This window comes from Globicephala melas, chromosome 1 (assembly GCF_963455315.2).
Source record: "Globicephala melas chromosome 1, mGloMel1.2, whole genome shotgun sequence".
NCBI classification, from domain to species: domain Eukaryota; kingdom Metazoa; phylum Chordata; class Mammalia; order Artiodactyla; family Delphinidae; genus Globicephala; species Globicephala melas.
In genome coordinates, this window is record NC_083314.1 from 144561341 (window position 1) to 144585653 (window position 24313).

At 36.9% G+C, this 24313-nt stretch overlaps 1 protein-coding gene across 2 annotated transcripts in view; it reads right to left on the bottom strand.

The window, feature by feature from the left end:
* Positions 1-24313, bottom strand: part of ZFYVE9 (zinc finger FYVE-type containing 9) — a 133565-nt gene that overhangs the window by 94065 nt on the left and 15187 nt on the right. For both annotated transcript variants that reach the window (XM_030870124.2, XM_030870120.2), the window contains exon 3: positions 21821-23922. In XM_030870124.2, the coding sequence (XP_030725984.1) occupies positions 21821-23922 (2102 nt within the window). The remainder of the gene's footprint in view (positions 1-21820; positions 23923-24313) is intronic.

The window sequence follows — 24313 nt, forward strand, 5'->3', positions numbered from 1 at the left end:
CATACAGCTTTATAAAAATTTTTAATGGTGGAATCAAATTACATTATTATATTTAACTTATCACTATCCAATTTTGTACAGAAATTATTTCAAATTTATTTGCTATTTTAAGTAACACTAGGGCTTCCCTGGTGGTGCAGTGGATAAGAATCTGCCTGCCAATGCACAGGACACAGGTTCGATCCCTGGTCTGGGAAGAGTCCACATGCCACGGAGCAGCTAAGCCCGTGTGCCACAACTACTGAGCCTGTGCTCTAGAGCCTGCGAGCCACAACTATGGAAGCCCGCATGCCTAGAGCCCGTGCTCCGCAACAAGGGAAGCCACCACAATGAGAAGACTGCGCACCGCAATGAAGAGTAGCCCTGGGGCTTCCCTGGTGGCGCAGTGGTTGAGAGTCTGCCTGCCAATGCAGGGGACACAGGTTCGTGCCCCGGTCCGGGAAGATCCCACATGCCGCGGGGCGGCTGGGCCCATGAGCCATGGCCGCTGAGCCTGCGTGTCCGGAGCCTGTGCTCTGCAACGGGAGAGGCCACAACAGTGAGAGGCCCACGAACCGCAAAAAAAGGAGTAGCCCCGACTCGTCGCAACTAGAGAAAGCCCTTATGCAGCAACACAGACCCAACACAGCCAAAAAAATTAATTAAATAAAATTTAAAAATTAAAAACAAAAAAGTAACACTAAAATGACCATCTTTTTGATTACAAACCTCGTTCTTCGGAATTACTTCCCCCAAAAGGAATTAATAACTCTAAGAATTGATACATACAGCTTTTTGAATATAATCATGCTGATTTCAACTTAACATCACCTTCATTGTGTATTATCAACATTTTCTGGTTTTTTGCTATTTAGGCATAATTTTAATTTCTACTTCTTAATATAAATTTAAATATTTCTCCACTGTTAATAACCCACTTAAACATTTCTTTTGCCCTTTTATATATTGAAAATGTAATGAATGCATTATATAGCAAAGACACATTGTTAGTTGACATCCTATAACCACCTTCTGATTTGTTTTGTCAAAGGAAGCACTGATTTAAGACTCAATATCCTAATCTGAGTTTTTCAATTAATTCTGTTTTGATTTAGAAAAATTGTGACCCACCTAGATGAAATGTACCGATTCCTAGAAACACAAAACCTACCAAGTCTGAATCAGGAAGAAATAGAAAATCTGAATACATCTATAGCAAACAGATTGAATCAGTAATCAAAAACCTCCTAACAAAGAAAAGCTCCAAATCAGAGGGCATCACTGGTAAATTCTACCAAACATTTTTTATGTTTTGGCCATGCTGTGTGGTATATGGGATCTTAGTTCCCGACCAGGGATCAAACCCATGCTGCCTGCAGTGGAAGCGCAGAGTCTTAACCACTGGATTGCCAGGGAAGTCCCTACCAAACATTTAAGAACACCAAATCTTAAACTCTTCCAAAAAACTGAAAGGGAAGGAATATTTCCTAACTCACTCTATGAGGCCAGCATTGCTGATACCAAAGCCAGACAAATACAAGAAAACTAGAGACCAATATCCCTTTTGAACACTGATGCAAAAAATCCTCAACAAAATACTAGCAAACCAAATTCAGCAACACATAAAAAGGATTATATATTATAACCAAGTGGGATTTTTTTCCTTGAATGCAAGGATGGTTCAACAAAGGAAACTCAGTCAATGTAATACACAACATTAAATGAATGAAAAAAGATCCACATGATCACTGATACAGAAAAAGCACAACAAAATTCAACATGCTTACATGATAAATACACTAAACAAACTTAGAATAGAAGGAAAGTACCTCAACATAATAAGGGCCACATATAAAAAATCCGAAACTAACATCATATGTAACAGTGAAAGACAGAAAGCTTTTCGTCTCAGACAGGAACAAGACAAGAACATGCACTTTTGCCACTTGTATTCAAACTCAGTTTTGGAAGTTTAGCCAGAGCAAATAGGCAAGGAAACCAAATAAAAGGCATTCAAATTGGAAATTAAGAAGTAAAATTATCTCTGTTCAGAGATGGCACGTACAAAACCCTAAAGATTGCACACACACACACACACACACACACACACACACAACGTAAGAACTAATAAGGAAATTCAGCAAGGTTGCAGGATACAAAGTCAACACGCAAAAATCACTTGTATTTCTATACACTAAGAATGAACAAGCCAAAAGTAAGGTAAGTCAGACAGAGAAAGGCAAATACTGTATCATACGGCTTATATGTGGAGCCTAAAAAATAATACAAATGAGTGTACATGCAAAACAGAAACAGATCTAACAGATGCAAAAAACAAACTAGTGCTTACCAAAGGAGAAAAGGAGAGGGGGAGGGGAAAATTAGGGGTACAGGATTAAGCGATACAAACTACTATGTATAAATTAGATAAGCAATAAGGATATATTGCATAGCACAGGGAATCATAGCCACTACCTTATAATAACTTTTAATGGAGTATAATCTGTAAAAATACTGATTCATTATGCTATACACCTAAAATTAATGTAATATTGTAAATTAAGTATACTTCAATAAAAAAATTTTTAATAATAATGAACAAGGACTTCCCTGGTTGTCCAGTGGTTAAGACTCCATGCTTCCACTGCAGTGAGTGTGGGTTCGATCCCTGGTGGGGGAACTAAGATCTCACATGCCATGTGGTGCAGCCAAAAAAAAAAAAAATAAGTTAAAAAAAAAAATGAACAAGCCAAAAAATGAAAGAAGACAATTCCATTTACAATAGCATGAAGAAGAATAAAATACTTAGGAATTAAATTAACTCAGAAAATGACAGACTTGTACACTGAAGACAACAGAAGATTGACAAAAAAAATTTCAAGAAGAAATGCCATGTCCGTGGATCAGAAGACTTAGCATTGTTAAGATGTCAATATTACCCAAAGTGATCTTCAGATCCAGTGCGATCCCTATCAAAGCCCCAAAGACTTTTTTTTTCAGAAACAGAAAAATCCATCCTTAAATTCATTCATAAGGAATCTCAAGGGATCCCAAACAGCCAAAATAATCTTGACAAAGAACAAAGTTGGAAGATTCATATTTGATGGTTTCAAAATTTACTACAAAGCTACAGTAATCAAAACAGTGTGATAGTAGTATAAATAATGACACAAAGAAGAGAATAAAACAGAGAACACAGAAATAAACTCTCACATATATAGATAGTCAAATGATTTTTGACATGGGTGCCAAGACAATTCAATGGCAAAAAAAGTCTTTTCAACAAATGGTGTTGAGGGTCTTCCCTGGTGGTGCAGTGATTAAGACTCTGCACTCCGAATGCAGGGGGGCTGGGTTCGATCCCTGGTCAGGGAACTAGATCTCACATGCATGTTGCAACTAAGAGTTCGCATGCCACAACTAAGGAGCCCACCTGCTGCAACTAAGACCCAGTGCAACCAAATTAAAAAAAAAAAATGGTGTTGGGAAAACTAGATATCCACATTGAAAAGAATAAAAGAATGAAACTAGACTCTTACCTTACACCATATACAAAAATTAACTGAAGTGGATCAAACACCTAAATGTAAGTGCTAAAACTATAAAACTCTTAGAAAAAACATAGGGAAAATGCTTCATGACATTTGATCTGCCAGTGCTTTCTTAGATGTGACACGAAAAGCACAGACAACAAAAGAAAAAACAGGTAAGTTGAACTTCATCAAGATTTAAAACTTTGGGGCTTCCCTGGTGGCGCAGTGGTTGAGAGTCCACCTGCCGATGCAGGGGATGCAGGTTCGTGCCCCAGTCCGGGAAGATCCCGCATGCTGCGGAGTGGCTGGGCCTGTGAGCCATGGCCGTTGAGCCTGCGCGTCCGGAGCCTGTGCTCCGCAGCGGGAGAGGCCACAACAGTGAAAGGCCCACATACCGCAAAAAAAAAAAAAAAAATTTAAAACTTTGGTGCATCAAAGGGCGTTACTGACAGAGTGAAAAAGCAACTCAAGGAACGGGAGAAAATATTTGCAAATCAAGATATCTGATAGGAATCTGATATCCAGAATATATAATGAACTCTACCACTCAATAACAAAAACCAATACTTTATAAAGAAACACAGTCAACTTTCCATAAAGATATAATTAAAATAATAAGTTATCATTTAGGGATAACACACTATATACAGTGGTAGGTAACATATTTATTACTTCTAATATGCATAATTCATTCATTCAACAGATCTTTATTATATGTAATTGTGCAACTTAAGTGTTTTCACCTTTATTTTACAGATGATGAAAGTGCCTTGTGCCCAAGATCATGAAGAAGCTAATAAATGGCTGTGAAGTATTCTGAACCTAGGTTTGTTTAGAAATATTGATCTCTTCTGCTCATTACAATGCTCTTAACACCACAATTCAACCCACTTTCAGTCTGAGAAATTACTACCTCTCTGCTTCCCAAGGAGTATAGCCAGTGGCTATGTTTTAACACCAGAGGACAAAAAGACCTTGAGAAAATTGATCTCTGAAGTTATAAGCCAACAGATTATCTTAATGTAATTAAGGGTCTTATAAAGACCTTGTAATTCAGGGTCTTATAAAGGTTATTCTGTATTCACCACCAAAATTCCCAAATGCTAAACAAAACTTACTGTAATGCCAGTTATTCAAAAGTAAATTGCAACTAATTTAATATATAACTTCATTTAAAATAACAAATTGCCATCTAATAAAATACAAATCAGATATTTTTCACCCTTCTTTTTGAATGAAGTATAAAATTTGCTTCAAAAACGTGGTATAAATACAGATATTCCTCTCAGAAATGCTAAGAAAATAACATAAAAATCGCCATAAAACCTAACGAGTTTTTAATTTTTATGCTCTCCACTACACCTATGGGGAAAAAGCATGAGTTATACAGCCAAAAAAACCTTGGTTGGTTCATAGTATCTCAGTTTCTTCAACTGTAAAATAAGGATAATATCACCTTTTACAAAGGTTTACTAGAAAGAGTAAACTAGATAATAAACAAATTACAGAGTATGTACTAAATAAATGTTAGCTCCCTTCTGATTCTCTTTTAGCTGGCTGCCCAGGAACTCTGTGGTCATAGTCCCGGTGTTGCTAGAGAAGTGGCACTAGTACTACAGACCTCAGTTTCATCACTCTCTTATTCTGTTTGTTCCTAAAACCATTGCATATTGCTTTGGAGTGTGGACTCTGGAAGTCAAAGAATCTGAGTTTGATTCCTAACTCTAGTTATTGGCTGTGTGATTTTTGAACAAGTTAATCATTTTAGACCTATTGTCAAATGTGGATTATAACACTACCTACCTCATAAGGAGTTACATATATTAAATAGGATAAGATAAGCAGCTTTTAGAAAAGTGTCTAGCACATGATAAACACTCAATGAATATCACCTATCTCATTCTCCTTGCTGCCACTAGCACCACCATCACCATCTGTCTGCTTCCAACTGCAAAGCATCTGCAGCTTTGTAATTGTTTTGTTACTTATTTCATATACTTAAGATTTGTCATCTATAGAAACGTGAACAGTATGTTTTAATAAAGTGGCCATTTTTCTACCTTTTTTTGCATCTCTTTGGTTAAAACCAGAACACTAAGCAATAAATAATTCTCACTGAATGAATCAATGAGTAAACAAATAAACGGAAATGGATGAACAGATGGCAACACAGATTGGCCCTATAGGACTTTACTTGTTTCTCCATTCAAAAGTGCTTGTATTGCTAAGATAATGTAACAAGCTCAAAATGTTTCCAAAGAAAAATACTGACCCTATCCCATGCAGTCAGGACTGGACTAGTATAAACTGGCTGAAAGTTTGATACAAAGTCTTACAGGGCTATGAAAATTTCAATTTTCTACTAGGCTTTACTTTCCCACTCCAATATAACTAATTCTCTTTTCTGAAACCTTCATCACCTATCCCTATTTCACCTTCTCTCAATGTTTGTATTTCCTATATGAAGTATGAGCCAAGGATATAGAAATTTCTTAATGCTCTCACCACTAAATACAAAAATCTACCTCTGTCTTTCCCCACCTTTCTTCCCCTTGTTGAAAACCTAACCCTCAATAGATGAATAAATCCCATCCCTTTGACCTTCTCAAAAACTTTTCTCTTCCTTTGATCAATCCCCTTTTTCTCCTAAAACAACTTGCCTAGAGGATCATTCATGATTTTATATAAATACAGTAGTATCTCCCATCCTTAAAAAAAATTCACCCATAATCACCATCTTCATTTAATAATTGCCCCAATTTTTTATGTTCTCCCTTAGTAAAACCTGAAAAGGACATCTCAATCTCCTCACTTCTTATTCCATTTTCAACCCATTCTGGCTTCTGTATGCACAGCTCAACCAAGACTGCTTTTATCAATGACCCTGATGTAGTCAAGTCCAGTGGGTCCTTTCCTGTCCACATCTTGTTGACCCTGATCAGCATTTGGCATAGGTGATAATCCCTATCCTTTGACAAACTACATTCTTCTTTTGACTTCCGAGACAACACATTTTCTTGGTTTTCTGCCTGTCTCTCTGGCCACTCCTTCTCAGTCACTTGTACTGGGTCCTCCTTCTCCACTTGACCTCAGTGGCTCAGCCCTGGGCCCTTTCTCTTTCCTCTGTACACTCTTCCCTAGGTGAGCTCATCCATTCCCATGGCTTCTCTCTGCACTCCCTACATGAGCTGCAAAGGCCAACATGATCTATTCCCTGATCTCCTCTCCAACCTCTTTTTATGTGACCTCTCTTACTTGCTATACTTTAACCACACTGTATTCCTTTCAGTTTCTTGAATAGGTGCTTTCCTACCTCAGAGACTGTGTCCATGATGTTTACTCTTCCAGAAGCATTCTTCTCTCTGTTCTTTGAATGGCTGACTCCTCAAATTTCATGTATCACCTAAAACTTTGTCACTTCTCAGAGGACTTTCCAGACCTTCCTCCCCTTCTCCGTTTTTAATATTATCCCTCCTTGTTAATTTCCTTCATATCCCTTATCACAATTTGTAATTCTGTTTGTTTGCTTTTGGTTATTTCCACTAATCTTTACATGAGGGTAGGGATCATAATGTCATTAGTATAAACTCAGCACCCAGCACAGTGACAGACAAATAACAAGCACTCAGTGTTTGTTGAAAAAAGTAATGATCTGGGATTCATATATTCGTTCATTAACAAACATTTATTGAGCACTACGCTAGATGCTGGGGATACAAAGAGAAATCATAATCACAAGATTCTTACAGACAAACGGGGGAGAAAGACAAAGACAATACTGTATGATAAGTGTTATGACATGGATGAGACTGACTTTTAGCCAACACAGCCTTTTGAAGGGTGTGAATGGAAAATATTTTCTAGCTTCATTAGAACTCAAGATTAATCCAAAATGTTGATCCTGTTTTACCATGCCAGAATGGTTAAACTCATAAATGATAAGACAGGACAAACAGGTTTTCAGGCAGAGTATGAGGGAAACTAAATTACCATGCAATATTCTATTTAAAGCATCTGTTTCTTACTCTCACATCTATTGTTTCCCATCAATAGGTAAGTAAATAGACGATTAGGAAAATAAGCTTGTTTTGGTTTGAACCTATCTTTAGTAGGAAAAACATATATGACTAACTTAAAATATTTTCCAAAGTCCTTACATCCCTTATATTCTGTATTTGATGCCATCATCCAAAGTCTCAAGGTGTTGTATAAAAAGATGTTCTGCTGCATTAAGAGATATTATTCATTTCTTCATTTATCCAACTAATATTTAGTAAACACCTATTATGTGCTAAAGCTGTGGATACAGTAGCAATCAAGGCAGATAAGATCCTTACCCTTTTGGAGCTTTAGACTCAAAATAATAAACATGAAAATACATAAACAGAAAAATTGAAAATTCACTAGATCATTTCTAGAATTGATAATCAAGAAACAGCTAAATAATTCCACTGAAATACATTGTAAGTGTATAGTTTAATACTCAGATATTTGTGAAAGAATTTAAAGTGGATATGTCTAAGAAAATGAAAGTATCTGCAAAACAAATACCTGATAAAGAACTTGAATCAAAATATAAAAAAGAACTTTTAAAATTCAACAATAAGAAAACAAACAACCCAATTAAAAGATGGGCAAAAGATCTGAATAGACACTTCACCAAAGAAGATACACAGATGGCAAATAAGCATATGAAAAGATGTTCATTATCTTATGTCATTAGGGAGTTGTAAATTAAAACAAAAATGAGAGAGGACTTCCCAGGTGGTCCAAGTGGCTAAGACTCACGCTCCCAATACAGGGGGCCCAGGTTCGATCCCTGGTCAGGGAACTAGATTCCACGTGGCACAACAAAGAGTTCACATGCTGCATCTAAAAATCCTGCATGCCGCAACTAAGACCCGGGGCCACCAAATAAATAAATAAATATTTTTTTAAAAATGAGAAACTACACCTATTAAAATGTCTAAAATCTGGGAATTCCCTGGTGGCCCAGTGGTTAGGACTCCTTGCTCTCACTGCTGAGGGCAGAGGTTCAATCCCTGGTAGGGGAACTAACATCCCACAAGCCACATGGCATGGCCAAATAAATAAATAAATTAAATAAAATGTCTAAAGTCCAAACCTGACAAGACCAAATTCTGCTGAGGATGTAGAACAGCAAGAATTCTCATTCATTGCTGATGGGAATGCAAAAGTGGTACAGCCACTCTGGAAGACAGTTTGGCAGCTTCTTACAAAGAGAAACACAGGCTTACCATACTCTCCAGTAATCACACTCCTACATATTTACACAAACTAAAAACTTACATCCACTCAAAAACCTGCAATCACACTCCTACATATTTACACAAACTAAAAACTTACATCCACTCAAAAACCTGCACACGAATATTTATAACAGCTTTACTTATAATTGCCTAAAACGGAAATTAACCAAGATGTCTTTCAATAGCTGAATGAATAAACAAACTTGTGGTATACCCATACAATAGGACACAATTCAGCAATTTAAAAAAATGAGGTATCACGTCACAAAAAGACATGGAGGCTCCTTGACACTGGTTTCAGCAATGACCAAAAAAAGCAAAAATAAACAAGTGGGAGTACATCAAACTACAAACCTTCTACACAGTAAAAGCCATCAACAAAAAGGCAACATATGGAAAGGGAGAAAATATTTGAAAGTCATATATCTGATAAGGGGTTAATATCCAAAATGTACAAAGAATTTATACAACTCAATAGGAAGAAAACAAGCTAATTTAAAAATGGGCAGAAGACATGAATAGACATTTCTCCAAGAAGATATATTAATGTCCAACAGGTATGTGAAAAGGTGCTCAATGTCAGTAATCACCAGGGAAATGCAAATCAAAACCACAATGAGATATCAACTCATACCAGTCACAGTGGTTATTATCAAAAAGGCAACAAATAACAAATGTTGGCAAGGATGTAATAAAGAGAACCCTTGCACACTGTTGGTGGGAATGAAAATTGATACAGACGCTACAGAAAACAGTACAGAGGTTCCCCAAAAAAATAAAAATAGAACTATCATATGACCCAGAAATTCCACTTCTAGGTATTTATACAAAGAAAACAAAATTGCTAACTCAAATAGATACCTGCACCATCATGCTCACTGCAGCATTATTTACAATAGCCAATATATGGAAACAACCTAGGTGTCCATCAATAGATAAATGGATAAAGAAATTCTGGTATGTATTTATGTATGTATGTGTACACACACACACACACACACACACAAAATGGACTATTAGCCACAAAAAAGAATAAAATCTTGACATCTGCAACAACATGGATGCAACTTGAGGGCATTACGTTAGTGAAAATAAGTAAGACAGAGAAAGACAAATACCAGACAAGCTCACTTATATGTGGAACCTAAAAACTACCAAATCAAAACAAAACAACAACAAATAATGAGCTCACTGAATCAGAGAACAGATTGGTGGTAGTTGCCAGAGGTGGGGTGAGGATGTATGTGAAACAGATGAAGGTGCTCAAAAGACACAAACTTGCAGTTATAAAATATATAAGTCATAGGGTGTAGTGCATGCCATCCTAACTATACTTAATAATACTGTATTGCATATTTGAAAGTTGCTAAGAGAGTAAATCTTAAAAGTTCTCATCATAAGAAAATTTTGTAACTATGTATGGTACAGATGATAACTGGACTTATGGTGATCATTTCACAGTATATAAAATATATACAAATATCAAATCATTATGTCATACACCTGAAACTAATATAATGTTATATGTAAATTATACTCAATTTTTAAAAAAGACAGGGAAGAATCTTCCCCACAGGGTCCTCCTTTTTCACGGCTGGTGGAGAGGAGGCCCTGACGGTGCCTGCTAGAGATGCCGCATTTGTAGTTGGGTAGTGGCCGTGCCCCTGGGACCATGACCCACTCTGTCACCCCCAGGACAGGAGGTGTTCCCAGACTGTTCCATGTGAGGGTCACCCTCCCGCCCCGCAAAGTGGTTGATTGTTGGAATGAGAAGAGAGCCACATTCGGGGTATATGACAACATCGGGATCCTGGGAAACTTTGAAAAGCACCCCAAAGAACTGATCAAGGGCCCCATATGGCTTCAAGGCTGGAAGGGGAATGAATTGCAGCATTGTATCCGAAAGAAGAGAATGGTTGGAAATTGGATGTTCATTGATGACCTGCACAACCTGAACAAACGCATCAGCTATCTCCACAAATAATTTAACTGACGTGGAAAGTACCGGTAGAAGAGAATGCTGGGAACTGTGGAAGAGGTGTATCTATCACCCAAGAGAAAGGGAAAGTACTTTTCCTTATGAGGAAAGGGATTTGTATGCTCTCAGGAATAAAATGGGACTTCTTTGAAAAAAAAAAAAGCGGGGCCTTCCCTGGTGGTACAGTGGTTGAGAGTCCGCCTGCCGATGCAGGGGATGCGGTTTCGTGCCCCGGTCCAGGAAGATCCCACATGCCACGGAGCGGCTGGGCCCGAGAGCCATGGCCGCTGAGCCTGTGCTCCGCAACGGGAGAGGCCACAGCAGTGAGAGGCCCGCGTACCGCAAAAAAAAAAAAGAATCTTAAATGTATATTTCTAAATCAAAGATGCCAGTTTGAAAGCCAACATAATGTATGATACTAACTATAAGACATTCTGGAAAAGCCAAAACTACAGAGCCAGTGAAAAGATCAGTAGCTTCCACGGTTCAGAGAAAGTAAGGGAGAAATACATAAGTGGGGGACAAGGGACTTTTAGGGTAGTATAACTATTCTATATGATACTGTAATAGGATAGATAATATGCATTTATCAAACCCATAGAACTGTACAACACAAAGAGTAAACTCTAACAAAAACTATAGCATGTATTTCTTTTATAAAACTTTTGTTAATAACAATGTATCAATATTGGTTCATCAATTTCAATAATGTACCACACTAGTGCAAGATGTTAATAATGGGGTCGACTGGGGGGCGGGGGTATATATACGTTCTGTTCAATTTTTCTGCTGTAAAAATAGTCAATTCAATAAGGAAACAGTAGTCTTAAATGACACATTAGACCACTTGGACTTAATAGATATCTACAGGACATTCCATCTAAAAAAAACCGAATACACATTCTTTTCAAGTGCACATGGAACGTTCTCCAGGATAGATCATATGCTAGGCCACAAAACAAGTCTCAACAAATTTAAGAAGATAGAAATTATATCAATCATTTTTCCAACCATAATGGTATGAAACTAGAAATCAGCTACAGGAAAAAAAATGGGGAAAACACAAACACGTGGAGACTAAACAAGATGTTCCTAGAAAACCAATGGGTCAATGAAGAAATCAAAGAGAAAATCAGAAAATACCTTGAGGCAAATGAAAATGGAAACACAACTTTCCAAATATCTATGGGATGCGGCAAAAGCAGTTAAAGGAGGCAAGTTCATAGCAATACAGGCCTACCTCAAAAAAAAAGAAAACTCTCAAATAAAAACCTAAATTACCAACTAAAGGAATTAGAAAAAGAAGAACACAGCCCAGGGTCAGTAGAAAACAGAAAATAATAAAGACCAAAGTGGATTTAAAGAAAATAGAAATTAAAAAGAAAAAACAAAAAACAGAAAAGACCAATGAAACCAAGAGCTGTTTTTTTAAAAAAGATAAACCAAATTGATAAACCAATAGTTCCACTTATCAAGAAAATAAGAGACAGGACCCAAATAAACAAAATAAGAAATGAAAGAGGACAAATAACAACTGATGCCACAGAGATACAAAAAATCATAAGAGAATATTATGAACAGTCATATGCCAATAAATTGGACAACCTAGAAAAAATGGACAAACTTCCAGAAACATATAACCTTCCAAGAATGAATCAGGAAGAAAGAGACAACGTGAACAGACCAATCACTAGTAGTGAAATTGAATTTTTGATTAAAAAAAAACCCCAAAAAACAAAAAACTCCCAGCAAACAAAAGTCCAGGACCAGACAGCTTCATAGGAGAATTCTACCAAACATATAAAAAAGAGCTAACTATTTCTCAAACTACTCTTGGGAATTCCCTGGTGGTCCATCGAATGGGGCACGGGTTCAATTCCTGGTTGGGGAACTAAGATCCCACAAGCCGTGTGGAGTGGCCAAAAAAAAGAAAAAGAAAGACACAAACAAACTATTCTAAAAAAATTGAAGAGCAGGGAACACTTTCAAATTTATTCTACGAAGCCACCATTACCCTGATACCAAAGCCAGACAAAAACACTACAAAAAAAAGAAAATTACAGGTCAATATCTCTGATGAATATAGATGCAAAAAATCCTCAACAAAATATTAGAAAACAGAATTGAACAATTATATAAAAAGGATCATACAGCATGATCAAGTGGGATTTATTCCAGGGATGAAAGATGGTTCAATATCTGCAAATCAATCAATGTGATACACCACATTAACAAAAAGATAAAATCACATGATCATCTCAATAGATGGAGAAAAAGCATTTGACAAAATTCAACAGCCATTCATGATTAAAAAAAAGAAAAAACTCTCATCAAAGTTGGTATAGAGGGAACATATCTTAACATAATAAAGACCATTTATGACAAACCCATAGCTAACACCATATTCAATGGTGAAAAGCTGAAAGCTTTTTTTTCTAAAATCAGGAACAAGACAAAGGATACCCACTCTCAATTACTTCTATTTAACATAGTATTGGATGTCCTAGCCAGAGCAATCATACAAGAAAAAGAAAATAAAAGGTATCCAAATTGGAAAGGAAGAAGTAAAACTGTCATTATTTGCAGATGACACGACACTACATATAGAAATACCCTAAAGTCTTCTCTGAAAAACTATTAGAATAAGTGAATTCAGTAAAGTTGCAATATACAAGGTTAATACACAGAAATCTGTTGCTTTTCTATAAACTAATAATGAACCACCAGAAAGAGAAAGCAAGAAAATAATCTCGTTTAAAATTGCATCAAAAAGAATAAAATACCTAGGATTAACTTAACCAAGGAGGTGAAAGACTGAAAACCATAGCACATGGATGAAGGAAACTGAAGATGATACAAAGAAATGGAAAGATATCCCATGTTCATGGATTAGAAGAAGTAATATTGTTAAAATCTGTACTACCCAAAGCAATCTACAGATTTAATGCCATCCCTATCAAAATACCCATGACATTTTTCACAAAACTAGAACAAATAATCCTAAAACTAATATGGAACCACAAAAGACCCTGAGTTGTCAGGGCAATCTTGAAAAAAAGAAAGCTGGGGTTAGCACACTCCTTGACTTCAGACTATATTACAAAGCTACAGTCATCAAAATAGCACAGTAGTGGCACAAAAAGACATATACAGATCAATGGAACAAAACAGAGAGCCCAGAAATAAAGCCATGCACTCATGGTCAATTAATCTATGACAAAGGAGGCAAGAATATACAATGGAGAAAAGACAGTCTCTTTAATAAGTGGTGCTGGGATAACTGGACAGCTACATTTATTTTACAATAAAACTCCAAGAAAACATAGAGAACATTCTTTGACACAAATCACAGCAATAGTTTTTTAGATCTGTCTTCTAAGCCAAAGGAAACAAAATCAAAAATATACAAATGGCAACTAATTAAACTGAAAAGCTTTTCTACAGCAAAGGAAACCATTAACAAAACAAAAAGACAACTTACAATATGGGAGAAAACATTTGCAAATGATATGACCAGTAAGGGGTTAATATCCAAAATATATAAAGAGCTCAAACAATTCAATATAAAAAAAATACAACCCAATTTAAAAATGGGCAGAACACATGAACATTTTTCCAAGGGAGACACACAGATGGCTAACAGGCACATGAAAAGATGCTCAACATCACTAATCCATCAGGAAAATGCAAATCAAAACCATAATGTGATATCACCTCACACCTGTCAGAATGGCTATCATCAAAAAGTCTACAAATAACAACGTCAGCAAGGATTTGGAGAAAAGGGAGCCCTTGTACACTATTGGTGAGAATGTAAATTGGTGCAGCCACTATGGAAAACAGTATGGAGATTCCTCAAAAAATTAAGAATAGAACTAACATATGATCCAGCTATCCCACTTCTGGTTATTTATCCAAAGAATATGAAAACAGTACTTGAAAAAGATATAGACACCTATGTTCATCATGGCATTATTTACAAGAGCCAAGTTATGGAAACAACCTAAGTGTCCATCAACAGATGAATGGAATAAGAATATGTAGTGCATACACACACACACACACACACACACACAATGGAATATTACTCAGCCATTAAAACGAATGAAGTTCTGCCATTTACAACAACATGGATGGACCTAGAGAGTATTATGTTTAGTGAAAAGAGTCAGACACAAAAAGACAAAACTCTATATTATCACTCATATGTGGAATCTAAAAAATGAAACGAATTAATATGACAAAACAGAAACAGACTCACAGATATAGAGAACAAACTAGTGGTTACCACTGGGGAGAGGGAGGAGGGGAGGGGGGAGACAGGAGTAGAGGATTAAGAAGTACAAACTACTATGCATAAAATAAATAAGCTATAAGGATGTATTATACAGTACAGGGAAATACAGCCGTTATTTATAATAACTTTAAATGGAATATAGGGAATTCCCTGGTGGTCCAGTGGTTGTTAGGAATCTGCGCTTTCACTGCCAAGGGCATGGGTTCAATCCCTGGTCAGGGAACTAAGATCCTACAAGCCATGCAGTGCAGCCAAAAAAACCCGAGTATAATCTGTAAAAATACTGAATCACTATGTTATACATCTGAAACTAACATAATACTGGAAATCAACTATACTTTTTTATTTTTTTGATGTTGGAGGTAGGAGTTAATTAATTAATTAATTGATTTTGCTGTGTTGGGTCTTCGTTTCTGTGCAACGGCTTTCTCTAGTTATGGCAAGCGGGGTCCACTCTTCATCGCGGTGCGCGGGCCTCTCACTATCGCGGCCTCTCTTGTTGCAGGGCACAGGCTCCAGACGCGCAGGCTCAGTAGTTGTGGCTCACAGGCCTAGTTGCTCCACGGCATGTGGGATCTTCCCAGACCAGGGCTCGAACCCGTGTCCCCTGCATTAGCAGGCAGACTCTCAACCACTGCGCCACCAGGGAAGCCCAATCAACTATACTTTAACTTTAAAAAAAAGACTATTAATTTCTTAAAGTAGGTATGTCCAGGGAGCTGGACTAGGGACTAGGGATATGTAAAAGTAGGTAGAAGACTGCCATCTTTCAAGATATAAATATTACTTTGTTTAAAATAAAAATAGTACCAGGTCTCTTCATCCCATCTAAAAATGTGTGTTTTATTTTCAATTTCAACAGTTATTTTTAACATGATATTTTAATTCTTTAAAGTATTTTTCACTTAAACTAAAAATATACTATGATGACATAAATATCAAAATATTATTAAATATATAGTTCTTTTATAGACAAAATTACTCCTGACTACTATGGAACAGTAATTCAAATTAAAAGCACAGAGTAAAATACTGACTGTAGTTTGCCATTTTATACATAAACATATATAATATTATATAAATTATATAAACCTTTGTTATATAAATATAAATTTATATAAAATATAACATTTTATAATTACATTTATAAATGTTCATTATATGTTAAATACCTATAATTCCCAGTGTGTAGAGGAAGACGGCTTTCTAGAACTATATTAAAAATTAATCTAGATCAGTTTTCAATATGTCATTTTGACATTATACATGTCATCAAGCTGTTTTAAACTAATGGGATGAAGATCATGTGTGGCTAAAAGGCCTGGTACTATTGGAAATGAATCAAAAGGGAAAGAGTAACTGCAAAATAAAATCCCCAGTGTAGCCCACTTAAGTGGTACTGTGATACACAGCATCCCAGTCGAACTGAGATGATTTCCAGAAAACATACTTTCAGCACAGCACATTTCAAAATGTTTAATGGCATATTCTTCCCACAAAGTGACCTTGGTTAATCAAGTATGTTTAACAATAACTTTACAGAGATAAATCAGTGGCTAGCACAAACCTTTCCATTTCCTTTTCTTCCTTATTTAAACACAGACGTTCAGAGCTGCAAGGAAACAAAGATAAAGTCTATGCAATCCCCTCCTTTTACAGCAGAGGAAACAGAAGCCCAGAGCTGTTTCATACCCATTTCAGTGTTCTTTTCATACTACCTGTCCTACAGTTCTCTTCTCTGTCCTGTCTATTCAAATCACCATCTATTCAAACACAGTAAAAAAAAAACTCATCTATTTTGAATTCTACTTTTAAAGTCAGTTAATGTGGAAAAATAGTAAGTAAACTGGAGTGGTATATATTACTGTCACTAAATCTCTCCTTATTCCAGGACTTGGCACCCATATTGTTCTTTTCCTAATTTGTAGTTCAAGACCTGATAGGTGAAGTAAAACCTAAAATCCTGCTACCTTTGCTAGATTCCCCCATCAACTGATAGCACCAATCACTGAGCATTTTGTCTTCCTTTCAAATTCCCAATCCTTTACCACCGTCCAAAACTGATGTTCACCCAAAGACCATGACTTATATTTCTAGTAAGCAATCCAAATACAGATAAATTTTGTTGCTATGTCCAGTGTAGTAAAAGAGCAAAGGGCTTTGGAGTCAGATAAATTTGTGTTAAAATCCATGCACTCTCATTTATAAGCTCTGAGAATTTAGGCAAGTTACCTAACCTTTCTGAGGCACATTTTTCTCCCCTGTAACTGTATCTCAGAGAATTGTGTTGTTAGACCAGATAAGCCTAGCATAAAGTGGAAGTGTTAAAAAAAAATGTTACTCTCATCTTTCACACCATCCTAAACAAAGTTTCTATGTTGTAAGTATCAGTTCAAGAATTTTTACTTTAAAGGCTATTCTTATGTCTACTTCAGTAGACAGAAGAGTCATTAACCAGCTAGCATCTCGTAAGTAACAACCTGCCACATAAGTGGCAGTAATGGATAAAGTGTGATAAAGCCTTGTGAATGACCAATAAAAAATAAAAAACTTTTCCTTTAAAAATTCTTCTCCACTTTCAAAAACCTCTTTCCTGTACTCTTAAACTCAAAAGCTTTTCTTAGGCCTTTGAAGTCAAATAATCAAATAAAAAAGGGTCAAAATATTCAGGGCAAATGGAACTTGACAGAGAATGAATAACCATATTCTGCTAGATTCAGTGATTTCTCTAGGAAATTATTATGGATATATAATAACAGTGATCATCTGAACTTAGAGGGCACCTTTCTGGAAGGGAGTTCCCTGTACCTTTTTCTTTTCCTCTGGCCGCGCCATGCTGCTTGCAGGATCTTAGTTCCCTGAACAGGAATTGAACCTGGGGCCACGGCAGTGAAAAGGGCTGAGCACTAACCACTGGATCACCAGGGAACTCCCCTCTGTACTCTTTCTATTCTGTAATTTATCACCTATCATACAGCCGAAGTAGAGATTACGCTGCTATAGAACAATTATCTAAATTAATAATGTGTGAAATCATAATATAAAACTCACATTTGCTGAGCATTTTAGAGTATGACATAGTTTTCCAATTAACAATGAAGACAAGAATAGAATCCAGATGTCCTGATGTCCATTACAACAATATAGAAATAAACTGCAGTATTTTAACACTTTCATAAATTCAACATAATTATTTTATATTCTTCTTAATGACATTATACCAAGATAAATGAATGTTGTAACAAGTATAATATCTACTACTCATCAAGACCTGGATATAGGCCCTATGTTTTGCTAAATAATTTCCCACAATTTTCTATTAACTCCTTCTATATTCAAGTGAATTTTTATCATGGCCCATTCTCCTGTACGATGATTTCCCTTTCCCTACTGCTAATTCTCCACCTGTGCTCTGCTGTGATCCCATTTTCCTCACATACTTTAGAACTGTGATCCATAAATTATATCCACTTTCTTATATCTCCTCCTCCAAACAGTCACTTATTTTTTTTTTTTTTGGCCGCACCACACGACATGCGGGATCTTAGTTCCCTGACCAGGGATGGAAACTGCGTCCCCTGCAGTGGAAGTGCAGAGTCTTAACCACTGGACTGCCAGGGAAGTCCCAAATAGTCACTTTTTGTATCATGATTTTCCTGACTCCTGCCATTCTGGGAAAAATTAAGCTCTCATTTCTCAACATGCCTAAAGCATTTTGTTCATACTGCTATTATGAACGAGGAGAGATGCTAGGAGAAGCAGTATGTCTGAAGGAAAGAGTCCTAGCTTTAAAGGTGGCTCTAGTACTTTCAAGCTGTGTGACCTTGGGCATATTCCTTGACCTCTTTGAGCCTCTAATTCTTGATCTGTCAAATAGTAAAAAATTAACCACCCATTCTACAAGACAGTAATGGGTATTCTACAAGACAGTAATGGAATGAATATAAAGCACACATAACTGGCTCTTAATACACTGTATTATAAATTGTTATGGGATGGTCTGTTTGTCTACTCAGATCAATAGTTCACAATGATTTTTTTAGCATTTTTGAAAAACTACAGGAAATCCAGACACTCCTCTCCCACACAGTGAAATCAGTGCCTCTGATTATAAACTCTATGAGGTCATACATTCCAATTTATGTATATCTGAATCTCCAGTACCTAGCCCAGAACCTTTCATATATTAGATGCTTAATATATGCTTGTTACAGTAAAGAGAATTTATTAGCTATAGATATTAAATAAAGAAATTATTGGAAATAACTGGATAGTAGATATATTAGAATGGAACAAACTAAATTTCTTTTTTCAACAGTAAACATTATTTTACAAAATCACATTGCTTGGGGTATTTTTCTAGCTAAATTCCAAGTATAATTTGATTAATTTACTATCTAGAAAAACTATAGCTAAGTTTATAAGCCCCTTTCTTCTGAGGAGCTCAAGGATTTTTACAGACATTACCTCAACAATCCTACAACATCCCTGAGGAAAATGGAGATGGAAAAAGAAAAAAAGATGGAATATGAATCCATAATCCATATGAAGCCATAAATTTATAAATTCTGCAAATTCCACTCAGCAAAAATTCCATGTAATTTTTCAGCTTATGTGCATTTTGCCCCATTTTCTTTCTGAATCCACCTAAGTTACCTATTTAGTCAGTACATCAGTATATGCTGGTCTGGAACAAAAGCATTTTTATTATTTGCTTAAGCAAAATTTTGGAATTTCCCTGGTGGTCCAGTGATTAAGAATCCGCCTTCCAATGCAGAGGATGCAGGTTCGATCCCTGGTCGGGGAACTAAGATCCCACATGCCGCGGGGCAACTAAGCCCGCGCACCACAACTAGACAGCCCACATGCCGCAACTACTGAGCCTGCACACTCTGGAGCCCATGCACCACAATGAGAGAGCCCGCACACCACAACTAGAGAGCCTGTGCACTCTGGAGCCCACGTGCCGCAACTACTGAGCCTGCGTGCTCTGGAGCCCACATGCCACAACTAGAGAGAAGCCCGCATGCCGCAACAAAGAGCCCACCCGCCACAACGAAAGATCCCGTGTGCCACAACTAAGACCCGACACAGCCTAAATAAATAGATAAATAGGAAGGAAATTTTAAAAAAACAAGCAAAAATTTCTGAAAGTGTTATACACAGTAAGCAAAACATAGAACAACGAAAAAATGATGACTCTAATCTCCTAACAGAAAACTGTTCAGGCTACTGACCATAGGTTTACTTCAGACTGCGAAATATTTAGGAATTAGACACATTATTTTCTCCAAATTTTAATAATCAGAGACTAACAGCCCAGTTTCAGCTTTAACTACTTTCTGCTCCCCATCATTTGGTTCTTTTGTTCTAGGACCCTATAGTAGCCCTTTTTGAATGCCCACCCAGGAACCATTCTCCCCCTTTTCCTTATTAAGAGAATCCCACTTTTGTTGAGGCAACACTGGGCTCAGCCCCAGGGGATGAATCATGATTGATCTTAGCCAATCCTGGCAATCCTGTTCCCTGTTGTCAGTCATTGGTTTAAATTGGACCTGTGGTCTAGAACTGGCTAATAAATTGAAAGAAGTTGCTGGGGATTCTTTCTACCCTGATGAGAGGGCAGCAAGAGGAATAGGCTCTTTTGCCACCAACCAATTTCTCTGCATTTGGGAAGTAGTCAGGTTGGACTTGATGCTTAAAGCTGTGCCACTATCTTGAGACCACGAGGGAAAGGCCAAGAGAACTTCAGTGATCCTGACTCTACACCCAGACATAACAGAGTCTCTGTTTTCAGGCCTCTTGTTATATGAAATAAATGTTACTTTTGTCTAAGTAACTGAGGGCCAGATATTCTGTTCCTTGAAGTTCAAGTCAACTGAATTAATACAGACAGACCAATAAATCAGGCAAGAAGGAAAGTAGAGGTTAATTACTGAGTACTTACTATTACATGTAATTTCATTTAATCTTCACAACAGCCCGATGAAAATTATCTTTTGATTCATTTTTTGTGAAAAAATAAAACTTAATAAAGTTATATAGTTAAAAGTAACAAAGCTGAAGTTCAAATCCAGAACTGACACCAAACCTTACATTCTTTTTAAAAATACAAAATCCCATTTCCTCCTTGTTTACTTACAGTTCTTGTTTAAAAAACAGACTAGTATATTGATGTGGTACTAGCTAACAGAATTTAGGGAGAGCTAAGGAATATCACCTATTCTTATAACCTTGTCACAAGGATCTATAGTCTTCAACTCTTTTTTGTATCAAAGTTATATGGGGGGGGAAAGACAAAAATATATATGTGTACCAAAAGTTCCAGAATGTCTAGTACAATGGCAAAAATCCTATAGCAAAAACTGGGATGGATTCTAAGTATAATATCCAATTACTCAAGAATTAAAAAATATGAAGTCAATCACAAACATTTCTTAAATCAAAAGAATAACTTCCTTATTTCAAGCTATTCCATTAACCAAGTATCAATACAGTAACCAAAGTTACCACTTCCTCAGTTCTCATCTATTCATGAAAACTGATTCAGCTTAAGTCTTCACAACAACAAAAAAATTATATAAACACTAAGAATCAGCAAGGTGATTTTTCATTTGGAAATTTACTAGAATTGCATGCTCAAAAACTATTTATGATGTCATCTCAAGGAGAAGTATGTTCACCTTATATTACCTTTATTAATTTCTAATTGAGCATTACAAAATGCACACGCCAGATTCCTGAGCTGATACACCCAACTTACCTTCCCACATGCTCTGCAATGATGCCTCCTTTTGGTGAATGTAAACCTGGCTTCACATTTCATGCAATTTGGAGCCTGAGAATCTGGTACCCATACTGGAGCCACTTCACCCAGAGTGGTAAATGGCTTTCTAGCAGAAATTCCAAACTGACCAGCTCTGAGATCATTATCTGGGCTTTCTGGAGGTAATGCAACGCACTGTCTACTGGATATCCCAGACTCATAACTTTCTAAATGTTCCCCATTTGTATCAGCGATAGAGATATTTCCCAAAGAGGCATTGCATACATTGGTTGCTGAGTTTTCCCCTAATTTTGCTTTCCCAAGAACATCATTTTTGTTTTTAATATTATTTCCACTGTTTGCAGGAAGGTCATTTTGTAAATGGTCTGATAATGGCTTTGGAATTTGAAGTTTAAGATTAGAAGGTTGCTTGGGTCTTGCACCACCAAAAGGAACACTGATAGATTGCAGGTTTGCTACTATCTTGGGTGAAGATTGCCCAAGCACTGATGGAACCTGGCTACAGAAATTGTGTAAGTAATTTTTCTTCATTAGGTCACCAGTGCTGTTTAAAAGTAGTCCACTCCCTTCTGTGGCTTCATTTCCTCTCTGTTCATAAATATTTGAGTAGCATTCTGACTTGCTCTCCTCTATTTCCTTTTCTTCTGTTACTGAATCTTCTTTGGAAGGTAAAGTCTTTGGAACAAAACAAACAACTGGGCTCTGCATTCCATAGGAATCACAACAGTTAGATAGTGAATTTGCTGCTGGTGTATCCATAACAGTGGAGAAATCGCATCCTTCACTTTCATTCATGCAAGTTTGTTTTAAATCTAGACCTGCTTCTGCCATTCTATCACACTCTCCTCCACTATCATCATAAGTATCTTCAGGCTGATTCATGTGCAGAAACTTCTCATTTTCTTTATTTACTTGGCTGTCATTCATCTTGTTTGGTTTAGTCAATTTCCAATTAATCATCTCCTGAGATTCAGAGAAATGCTCAGTCATATTAAGAAGTTCTGTAGTGCCAAGAATTTCTTCATGTTTACAGCCTTCATTTTCATCAGCTCTAACTTCACCAGGCACAAGGCAATCTGAAAACTGTTCACCGTTATCATCCCTGCCAGACCCATTAGGCATGTGAGCTTTGACAAGCAAAGGTAAACCAGACTGGATGGATTCTTCAGTTGTTCTTTCCTCTGCTGGCTCTTTTTTCACCAAAATTCCCTCACTCAAGTGGGAAAAGGAGTTTGGACTCCCTAGATCTGTCCTAGGAGAGCTGGTTTTGCCAGTGAGAACCTCATCTGGTGTAGAGTCCTCTTGCTTTACAGCAGGACCTTCATCTGTTCCCTGGGATGAGATTACTGAATCTGGTGTTAAACTTGTAATCACAGACATGGTGGGGTCTCTATCTATATTTTCATCATCCTGTAACTGTGAAGGGGTACAGACATTGGCTAGATTATCAGATGAAGTAGTACATATGTATTTAACAGAATCCCCCTCTGCATTTGGTCTACTCAATGGATCCATTTGTTTCTCTGAGTTCATGTCTTTTTCAGTGGACCCATTTACACTTAAACTAAATTGATCAGTTTGTCTGTTTTCGTTATCCAGTGAACAGCTAAAAGCATCCATGAGGGATTGACTATTATAATTATTACAATCCTGCAAATCGCTTTGTAATGTCCTTTTATCACAGTTATGCATGACGGCTACAACAAGAACGCTCTTCTCATCTGGCAGACAAGGAAGGTTTCCACATTTCTTCTCTCCCACTTCGACAGTACCGCATTGATCATCTTGATTACAGTTCCTCTTAATTAACTGGTCTTCTGCAACTGCATTTTCATCAATCCACATTGTGTTGATCTCTGGATTCAGACTACAGTCCTGTCCATTAGCACAATGGTCCTCTCCCTCTGTGTTAAGAGGAGCTGAATGAGCCAGGGAGAAGACTTTCAGCTGTGGCTGTGACTCAGAAACTGTAGGTTCATTCACACTGGCCAATGCAGGGTTAAACGACAGTCGGGGAGAAGGGGGATCTAGAATCTTATTCCACCTTGTATCCAATAAAATAGGAGAAACGGTTTCATCTGAAAAAATAAATAATTATAATAAGTCTGCTGGTAACACTGATAAGGCTAGGACTAAGTTAATCAACTACATTTGCAAATATGCCCTGAAATTAAAATATTCCTAGGATATGTGAAAACAGAATATTCCTAGGGTATGAAGTTTCTAATTTCTAGCTAAGGATAAGAAAATACATTTAAGACTGTTCCCTGTATTATATATCACCAAATGGTAATATCTCAGAACATTCCAAACAACAAAAGAATTCTACTTCAATCTAGTTGGCATAATTAAAGTGGCCCCCACGCTGTACTTTGGGGCTGGGGAGGGGAGGGCAATAATGGGGAAGGCCTTGGACTGGCCCAGCACAACATGGGGTAGGGGGCTAATCTAAGGTGGAAGAAAAATCAG